The sequence below is a fragment of the Echinops telfairi genome, unplaced genomic scaffold (assembly GCF_000313985.2).
Source record: "Echinops telfairi isolate 266 unplaced genomic scaffold, ASM31398v2 ScPeMD7_655;HRSCAF=1070, whole genome shotgun sequence".
Classification (NCBI taxonomy): Eukaryota; Metazoa; Chordata; class Mammalia; order Afrosoricida; family Tenrecidae; genus Echinops; species Echinops telfairi.
Window position 1 is genome coordinate 15,104,017 of NW_022104553.1, and position 10,753 is coordinate 15,114,769.

Here is a 10,753-nt window from a genome sequence, read left to right on the forward strand (position 1 = left end):
TAATATCTCTCCTCTACCTCTCGTGCTCTCGATGACTTTAATACTTATATATCTCAACTGTACAATTGTGCTTACTGAACCCATAGGTAGTAGTAGCTGTGGGGGCTGGCCCCTCAACCCTCCCCATTTAACTCAATACTACATATTGTTCCCCAAATGTTTGTGATCCCCGTAATCAGATATAGTTTAAGCAGCTTTGCTTTAATCACAAGAGATTCCCAGAAACCAAGGAGCATTCTTTCCCTGCTGCCCCAATCAATGCGAACTAGTTAAACAAAAATCAGAGACCTCAGCTCCATTTTTGACTTTGCTTGCTTTTTAAAATTAATTGCAGATGTTCTCATCTAATATTAATTGTTGTTATCATGTATAGGCACACACTTGAAAGGCTTTTAGTTATTTAAATAAGAAGGGTATTGGCAGGTCTCTCTGCTCACTCCCTGAAAGACGCTCTACTGACAAGACACATGACACTACGCTGCCAGACTCCATGCCCTGGGAGCTGGAGGAGTAACAAGGAGACCCCTGCCAGTGCTGAGATGCTTCTATCACCACTGAATCCACAAGACTTCCAACTCACTGGCCTGTGATCTTGCTGCATTCAGCATCATTGGATATGTTGCGTGAGTCTGATGAGGAATTTATTGATTGGAATCTGACACATGGGAGAATATCAGACTTATGGACTCGATCTGGACTGGACTGGGATGTTTTCTCAATATTCAACTTCTCTTGTATATACAGTTCTTTCTTATACACACATGAGTGTCTATGAATTTGTTTCTCTTGTCTACCTAGACTAATACAGCAGGGAATGAAATGTTAATATGGTTAAATTAAACCCTATCCAACAGTTAACAGCCTGCCAAACTCTTTGAATAATTTTTGTTCCAATCTGTTTTTTAAATTACTGCTGTATCTTGTCTTCAAATGTCTTTGGAGTGCACTAACCACTGATCTTCCACTGTGAAAGATGTGCTTTGACTCACTCCTCCATTGACATCCAATTGTTGGCCCCATTACCATTTTGAGCTCCAATTGGGGTTTAAGTATCCATATAATTACCATTAGGCGACCTGGTGGAAGGATCCATATAATTACCATTAGGCGACCTGGTGGAAGGATAGCTACGTTCTCAACTGATAACCCTAAGTTTGGCAGTTTGACCTCGCCAGGTGCTCTCTAGGAGAAAGATAAGGCATTTCACTTCCCTCAAGATTATAATCTTGGAAATCTTATGGGTAGCAAGGTCTTTCCTATGAGAATTTAATTGCAAAATCTCACCCCATACTCTACAGCCATGATCTTTTTCTTTAAATTTTTTTTGTTCCCCAAACTGAAAGAACATGAATAAGAAACATACTTTTAGTTCCTCAAGCATGCTCAGGCTTCCATTTTGATGTGGTGTATATTAAAGTGTGCAAACTTCTTTGGGGATAGAGATGACAGCTTCAGAAATGTACAGACTTAGATATAAGGCATATCAAGAAACAATAGCTATACATTGGTTGTTTTTAAATAAAGGTTTCCAGAGTTTTGTAGCTTTTTTTTTTTTTTTTTTACTTCGCCTCATGCACGTCAGATGCGTTAAAAAAGGAGGGCAGACATTCCGTTTCATGAGTAGACCTTCTATTAAACCCAACTCTTTTGGAAATCTCTTTTTTCTAGCTCTGGGATGACCTGATTTTCAACTTTAGGGTACACTCCCCACTCTACATTGATGCAAGTTTACCACCTCCACCCCATTCTAGTGAACATGTTGAGTTGACTTTAACCAATCATTCTGTGTACATGTTTTTATGTGGCTACATGTTTTTGTGCACCTACACTTTTGAGTCCTGTTTCCACTTCATCTGATAAAGCATTGTCCATGTTGCTCTTTTTCATGATTTAAGTCAGCCCAAGTAAACGTTTGGTTAGAGCACATGGACTCCCTCAGAATGTCATAGTCCACTTGTTGTTCAAATAGTAAAACCATTCTCAAATACTTCTCAGCCTCTTTGTGTTGCTTGCAAGTTCCCGTTTAAGTTAGCTGGTTTCACAGTTCATCATTGTGTTAGCCAGGGTTGTCTGGAGAAACAAAACCAATGTCACTCATATAAAACTTTAGATGAAAAACAAAACACCCTTTGTATCAAGATGTAATTTTTATATAAAGAAGGTGTCCCAGCCCAGTCCAACTCAAGTCCATGAGGCTGAGGCTAGCCAGAGCCCTCTTCAGACTCAGGTACTTACAGGTCAATGAACGAGAAAGGTGAAGTAGGAATTGGATATATCACGGCTGGTGAGTACAAAGTTGTGTGGATCCAAGACTGCTGGGGAAATGGCAGGGCACCACATGGGGCCGCCCTGGAGACAGAATCCAAACAAAAAGGAAAGTGAAGGGCAAGAAAGAGAGTTCTCATTGTCTTATAAAAAGCCCCAAGCAGGCATCACTAAGTGAACACCTGTCAAAGAGGTGGACTCCATCCTTACCTCCACACAAGCACCATCAAGATGACACAAAACCTAACCACCACAATCACGAAACGCGAACTTTCTCATGCAATGGTTTACTTTGTGTAAGACTACTTTCCAGTTCCCTACCATTCCTGAGAATATGTTCTAAGGACAAGATTTAATTATACTGTATGTGAATAGCTATTTTGTAAGAGGGGACAAGTTCTTGGAGAAGGGCATCATGCCTGGTGAAGTAGAGGAAGAGCCTCAATGAGATGGACACAGTGGATGCAACAATGGGCTCAAACAGCAACAACACTGAAGATGGCGTAGGGCTGTTTTCTTGTTTATAGGGTTGCTGTAAGTTGAAACTACGTTGAAAGCACATAACTACAGTCGTTCTGCACTTAACAAAATGGGGGTGGGTGGGAGGGAGAAGTGCAGCTCATTCCGAGTATCCTAGCTTCTGCTAAGTTAGGTACTTTAACTGAAGGCTTTTCATCAGCAGTCAAACTCACAGTTCTCACCAAAATGCAGTGGGAGAGACACTTTATTGTTCAGATGACTCACTCAGGATGCTGTAGTGTCTGCTAGGGGGCTTTTAATGATAGCCATCAGATGATAAATGGCTGGGAGGCTGACAAGATGTGTGCAGTGCCCTTTTTGCTGTATGTTCCTTACCAGCACACTGAGACCCAGAAAATAGGGTCTCCTCTTTATAAACACAAACTGGCTGCAGTAGTATCTAATAGATCATAATGCACCTTGAAGGGATTTTAACTTCATGTACTTGGAGGAAGTTGACTCCAGTCAACTTACCCTGACAAACTAAAGGTAGGACATTGTAGCACCACTGAGGCTTTCAAGTTTAATCGACAATAATGACTACTGTAGCAAGAACACCTTAGGAGACAGAGTATGGAACTAGCCCCTCGGCTTTACTAAAGCATAAAACTGATTCACAGAGAATACTCAGGTAGAATCTGTCCTCAGATAGACAACCTCCTAGTCAATTGTTCAACTCCAACTGTAGAGGGCCCCGTCATTCCCACTATAACTTGTAACCTTGCAAGTGTGCTGCTTAACAAGGTGCTCCAACATTATAGCTGTACTTCAGACTTATCTCTGGCAATCTCAAACTCTGAGATTTGCACCCCCCTTGAGGACCTCCCATTCCCCCCAAGTGCACTGAACACAAGAAGTGCTTCTGGAAACCATAGGTCCCTGAGTTCTCTACTAGAAATGCAAATTAAGTTGGATGAGGTGAGGCTGGTTTGTTACATATTCCAGGTAATTTTGATGCAAGTGTTCAATAGATGAAATTCTGGGAGTCACAATTTGGTGATCTGTGATCTATTAGACAAGGTCTGGTAAATGGCTTTTCCACATTAGTCATAGGGTTTCTCTCCTGTGAGTTTTCTCATGTTTAATGAGGGCTGTTCTAACTGAAAATATTTACCACATTCATTACTCGTAAGGGTTTTTTTCTCCAGTGTGAATTCTCTGATGTCTAATAAGTCGACACCACTGGCTTAAGGTCTTTTCACAATAATTACAGTGTGCGTTCTCTCACGCTTAATGAGAGTTGACCTGTCATTGAAGGCTTTCTCACAGACCACACATTTATACGGCTTTTCTCCAGTATGGGTCCTCGGGTGTTCAGTAAGGCGTGATCTTTGAGTAAATGCTTTTACACACACATTACATTGATAAGGTTTCTCTCCAACATGTGTTCTCTGATGCACAATGAGGGGGAACCACTGGCTAAAAGCCTTACCACAATGACTGCATCCATAAGGTCTCTCTCCTGTATGGGTTTGCTGATGCACACCAAGCTGAGATCTCTGCCTAAAGGACTTCCCACAGTCTTTACATTCATCTGGTTTCTCCGCAGAGTGAATTCTCTGACGGGAAAGACGGTGAGAGCTCCTGGTGAAAGTTTTTCCACACTCATTGCATTCAAAAGCTTCTCTCCAGTATGAGTTCTCTGATGATCAACAAAGCGAGAGCTGCACGTGAAGGATTTTCCACACTGATTGCATTTATATGGCTTCTCTCCAGTATGAACTTGAAGATGCCTAATAAGGTGAGCGATTTGAACGAAGGATTTTCCGCACTGGTTACATTCATATGGTCTTTCTCCAGTGCGAGACCTTTTATGGGCAACAAAGGCAGAACTTTGGTGGAAGGATTTTCCACAACGAGCACACTTACAAGGTTTCTCTACAGTATGAATTCTTTGATGAATACAGCTAGAGTTCCACCTGAAGGATTTTCCACGCTTGTGACATGTATATTGCTTTTCTCCAGTGTGAGTTACCTGATGACAAGTAAGTTTAGAACTCTGAGTAAAAGATTTTTCATCTCTGCAATATGAGTTCTTTGATGTAAGATAAGGTCATTGTTCTGGTGGAAAAACTTTCTACAAGGATGACATTCATAGGGCTTTTCTCCAGTATTTATTCTCTGGTGTACAACAAGTTTAGAGCAATAGCTGAAAGACTTTCCACACAGATTACATGTACATGCCTTCTTTCTAATTTGAATATTATATTCAGTAAAAGATGAAGCCCCATGGAAAGGATCACAGCTCCCCATATTTAAATAGTGTTTCTCCAACCTCACTTCCTACTGTTTGTTCACAATTCAAGCTCTCAGAACAGCCTTTCCTGCATTTGTCATACTCAAACTGACAATCCACAAATTGCATTGGCTTGTGCTCAGAGACACACAATGGTTAAAGAAGTTTCCATAGTCCTTAAATTCATTACTTTTCTTTGCTGAACTGATTCTAGTACGAAAACAAATGGACTTTCTGTAGTTGGAAGTGTCACTGACAGCACATTCATAATGTTTATTTCCTGTTTTAAGTTTTATAAGTTTATCCAAGGAATTATCCAGAGAAAATGTCCTAGCCCTTTGATGACTTTCACAGGGCTTCTGATATGTCAAGTCATCCGATGATTAATGAAAACTGAATCTTATTTTAATCTTTTGAACTGTGAGTCAAGTTTATGAGTTTCTATAGGTAATGTTTTTGATGAGGCCAAAATGACTATAACTTCTAGTTTTAAGGTCACAGTGTTTCCCTTGAGCAAATTATCTCTCTGCGGTGAGAAGAAAGTCACTCTTAGAGTCCTCTAGATGGTCTCTCCAATCTGAACTTTTCCCAATGTCAGAGACCAGGCATCCTCCTCCTGAGTGAGGGATTTTATTTCCATGCAGTGGGACTGCTTTCCTTTAGCAACATCCTCTTCAGAAGCTGACTCTTCTTTCTCAAGTGTTATCTTCCAGTCTGAAAGAAATTCAAGTGCCTGAATGACTGGAAGCCTTAAAGTGGGATGTTGAAGGCAAGGTAATATTAAGGAAGGTATATCCCTGGATTTGTTCCCAATCTATGTTGGGTGTAAAAGAGAATGGTGGGTGAGCAAACAGGAAACAAATAGCAAAATCTACAAAGTAAGCAAACATAATGAAGATATGGTGCAATTGCACTGGCTCCCACACCATGCAGAGAAATAAGCAGGGGGTGAATTTAAAGGGAACATTCACAGGAAGAACTGGACTTTCCAAGGCCTCAGAAGTCATGCGTAGATGGTCAAGACTGTTAGGTGGGCTACGGATGGTCCTGTGAGATATTGGTGGTGTAGTGAATTACTTACTATGACTCTTCTGGCTATGATACAATCCGGTAATGTGATGTGTTGGAAACACTATCTTCTATGTTTGTAGTCATGGCCCCATTTTCTAGTGAGTTGTCTGTTAATAAAGTAAGATTCTAGTAGAATGCATCTTGAGTCATGACCTTACTAGATAGTGACAGAAATTACCACCCTTACTATAGTCACTACCCTTCAGAACCTCATGCCACCTTACTCAAGTAAGCAGCGCTCCCTTGATCACGCCTTAAATGTTGTCACTCTGAACTCATGTCCTTATTCTTTCAGCATAGACATCACCAGGGTGGTCTGGTTTCTTCATTTCATGGTCCTGAGGCCTGCTGCAGCATGTTCTTTGCCTGATTTTCAATGACCACCATCCCCCCCAATTTTTTCTTAACCACAAGTGTCCCTTGGGTCCTTTTCAGTGGGAGATATTATTTTATCCAAAATAATTTTTCCCTCAAGAATTTTGAGACAACTCCATTGAGAGGCATAGCACAGTCGTAGAATGGTATTGTGTGTTGAGGGATAGGGGCGTGGATATAGATAGATTTGTCTAAGAGGTAGCAAGGGTTTTTGTTTAGAATAATGACAATGTGCTCTCCCACATCAAAGCGATACTTGAGGATTGTTTTTTGCTGTTAATTGTAAGCTCCAGCTCATAGTGGACCCACGTTATAGAAAAATCATAGAAACCAAAGCTTACTAGTGGTTACCAGGAAAAGGCAGAAAAGGGGAGGAAGAGGACATTTTTGCTTAGGGGACACTAACATGTTAATGGTGGCAGAATAGTCTGGGAAAGGATATGGAGAAGGATGGCACAAGGTGAAGACTAGTCAATGCCAAGGAACTAAACATGTATAAATTATTGAGATGGTACACCTTATTATATGTATTTTACTCCAATAAAATGATTTTTTCAAAAAAGGCCCAGAGACCATGCTTCCTGTCCTGATAGAGCCTGGAGGAACCTCTGAGACTATGGCCTTGACTATAATATTTGACAGCTGGAACTGAATATACCCCCATGGGTTAACTTTCAGCCAAAGAATAGGCCCATAAGATGAACAACAGCACAACGAGGTATGTATCCCTTATAAAAATCAACTATATCATATCAAGAGTGTAATTTTGGGACAGGTATATAAAGCTCCAAAGGCAGGGAAAGATAGGGAACAGGATGAATGGAAATGGTAAGAAAGCAGAAAGGGTATTGTTCCATTATGGGGATTGGGATAGTTAGGAAATGTGCATAAACTACTGAATTGAAAAAAATTTTTACTCTGTAAACCCGAATCACAAGTAAAAAGAATCTCACACAAAATAATAATATATATTTTTTAAAGTCCAATTAGGATGACACTGGGAATAAGACGGCTGAACTATATATTTAGAGGAGGTAGGAAACTGGGTCAAAGGTGAGGACCCTGGAGGAACCTTCTGGGGAGAATGAATCACTGCCATTTTCTAGAACACACGTTTTCATCATGTTCAAGACCACAAAGAAGGTAAGTACATGTAGATACCCCACCATGGAGCAGAGGTAGGGTCCTTAAGATTGAGGCTGGAGGAGACGCCACCTTGGCTGGAGGTCAGTGTGAGGGTCTGGAGAAGAGGGACACGTGGACTTGTCAGAGAGAGAACACGGTACAGCGAGGAAGACCTAAAGGAAGTGTTACTAATGGAATGGTTTCCCAGGTGGTGTGGGAGTTATGAGTTGGACTGCTCTCATATATATTTACAGCTTCAGAAACCCACAGAAGCTCTACTCTCTCTTACAGGGTCTCTATGAGTCATAATAAACACTAGTAGTGAGTTTGGTACAATAAATATAGACTCAAGTGTTCTAAAACTCAGAATAAAACCATACCCAATGTGAATTATGGGGGGGCATGCCCGTCTGTAGACAATTGGACATCCCCTCAGAGGGGTCACTTGGAAGAGATGAGCCAATCAGGGTGCAGTATAGCGCTAATGAAGCACACAACTTTCCTCCAGCTCTTGCGTGCTTGCTTCACCCCACTATCATGCCCTCAATTCTACATTAAAACGGATTAGACCAGAGCATGCACGTTGTAACAGATAAGAGCCAGCAACACAGGGAATCCAGGATAGATAAACCTCTCAGGGCCAACAAGGAGAGTAGAGATATCAGGAGGATTAGGGGTGAGGGGAGAAAGGGGGAATACAGAAAAGTGGGTGAAGGGCAACTGAGGACAATGTAAGATAGGGGAAAAAATCTATAACTTATCAAGGGTTCATGAGGGTGGGTGGGCAGGCAGGGGAGGGAGAAGGAAGAAATGGGGAGCTGATATCAGGGGCTCAAGCGGGAAGAGAATGCTTTGAAAATGATGATGGCGGCATATGTATAAATGTGCTTGACACATTGGAGGAATGTATGGACTTGATAAGAGATGTAAGAGATCCCAATAAAAGTATTTTTAAAATAAAATAAAATAAATTAGACTTTTTAATTAAAAAAACTCAAACTGGGTCTCTCAGAGTTCAAATTGCTTTATTAAAATTAAAATGCTCCACTGTTTATATGATGGCACAACTTCTCCACCTGGGCCCAGAAACTCTTAAAAAGTTAGATTTTTCTCTGATAAAGAAGCTTGGGAGTCAAACTCACTGCTGAGACAATTAAAATGAATGATCCATTGATGTCTATATAGTAAAATGTGTTCTGGTGTCTTACTATAGGGATAAGCAATCCCAAGGAGACAACAACAGGATCTATGGTTGGAGTAGGTGGTGGGAGGGGAGGAGGTGGGGGCTGAGGGAGGTGAGTGGTAAGCCAACAACAGGGATAGGGGAGTAGCAGGGGCTCTAAAGTTGATGGCGAGGAGGGTGCAGTGTTCCTGGTTGTGTTCCATCAATGGAAATGCATCCAAGAGGAATTACTGAGAGGTGAACAATGGTAAACATGATAGTGGCTCAGGAGGAAAGAAAAAAAGAGGAAAGAAGAAGAAATAACAATGTATATAGAGATATAGATATATACATATGTAAATATAAAAAGATAAGTTTATGTTTATACATTTATATTTATATAATTATATGTATTTATATTTATTATAAATATATAAATTTATATTATAAATTATATTTATAAGTATCTAAAGAGTATTTGCCTATGTAGGCATATATATATATGTAAATTCAATAAGGATGGACTTTGGACCTCTACTTGAATACAAGAATAATTTGTTCTAATAATGTGGCAGTGGATGATACTCATCTTCCTTACATGATCGCTGAAGATAAAATGGGTACATAAACAAATGTGGTAAAGAAAACTGATTGTCCTGGCTATTAAAAAGATATAGCCTCTGGGGTCTTAAAGGCTTGAAGTTAAACAAGTGGCAATCTAGGTAAACAAGTGGCCATTTGGCAGGGAGGAAACAAAGCTCACATGGAAGAAGCACACCAGCCTGTGTGATCTTGAGGTATCAACAGGAATAGGTATCAGAAGTTCAAAAACAAGCAATCAAATTGACGTGAAGGAGCATGGAAAAAGTGAAGACCCAAAACCCACCTGTAAGATAATCGGACAGTCCCTCACAGAAGGACTACACGGAGGGATGATAAATCTAGGGAGTGGTGTAGCACTGACAAAACACGTAACTATCCTCTAGTTCTTCAGTATTTCCTCCCCTTACGATTATAGTCTTTGTTTCACCTCATTAAGCTTTAGACCTGTGTATGTTCATTTGTATAATTAAGAGTGCTCAAAGCATGAAAGCCAAAATACATAACCCTTCAGAAAAGTAACACAGTAATGATTCCCTGAGGGTACAAGAAGAGAGGGGAGGGGGAGCTGATAGCAACGATGATTGTATAACCCCACTTGAGGGGACCAAGGAACAGACTTGCAGGTGAACGGATACATGGATGGTGTTAGATACTGCAAATAATAATATATATTATAAGGGTTCCTGGGGGGTAGGTTGGTGGGGGGAGGGATAAAGGGAAGCTGATATCAAAGAGTTTAAGAAAAAAGAAAAGGTATTGAAACTGATGGTGGTAGCATTTGTGCAATTATGCTGGATCTAATTGAAATATGGATTGTACAATAGCTATAAGAGCTCCCATTTAAATTTTTTAAGTGCTCTGAAATGTTTACTGTATAATTTGAACAAAAATTTAGATCTTCTAAATATTTATGAAAATTACTATGAAGCCTTACTTTTTTGACACTAAATTGCCCTCTCACCTTCCATATATACATATGCCTTTTCTATGTTATCTTCTACTCTTCACAAGCTGTGTTCTGGCTTTGCAGTATCCAACTTGTAGTCTCTTTTATATTCACAGCCTGTGTTAGTCTGGGTAGACTAGAGAAACAAATTCATAGACACTCATATATGTATGAGAAAGAGGTTTATATACAAGAGCAATTGAATATTGAGAAAACATCCCAGGCCAGTCCGAATCAAGTCCATAAGTCCGATATTAACCCATATGTCCAATACCAATCTATAAAGTCCTCTTCAGGCTCACCAAACACATGCAATGACACCAAATGCAGGAAGATCACAGGTCAGTGGGTTGGGAGTCCTGTGGATTCAGTGGCATTGTAAGCATCTCAGAGCGGGCAGGGGTTTCCACGTGGTTCCTTCAGCTCTGAAAGTCTGACTGCCTCAGGGTAG

General features: G+C 40.4%; 1 protein-coding gene across 1 annotated transcript in view; it reads right to left on the bottom strand.

Annotated features, from left to right (window-relative positions):
* The window catches only part of ZNF8 (zinc finger protein 8), a 20,729-nt gene extending 16,443 nt beyond the window's left edge, over positions 1–4,286 (bottom strand). The window contains exon 1 of the mRNA XM_045292322.1: positions 4,217–4,286. Within this exon, the coding sequence (XP_045148257.1) occupies positions 4,217–4,234 (18 nt within the window). The 5' untranslated portion in view covers positions 4,235–4,286. The remainder of the gene's footprint in view (positions 1–4,216) is intronic.
* Positions 4,287–10,753: the final 6,467 nt, after the last annotated feature.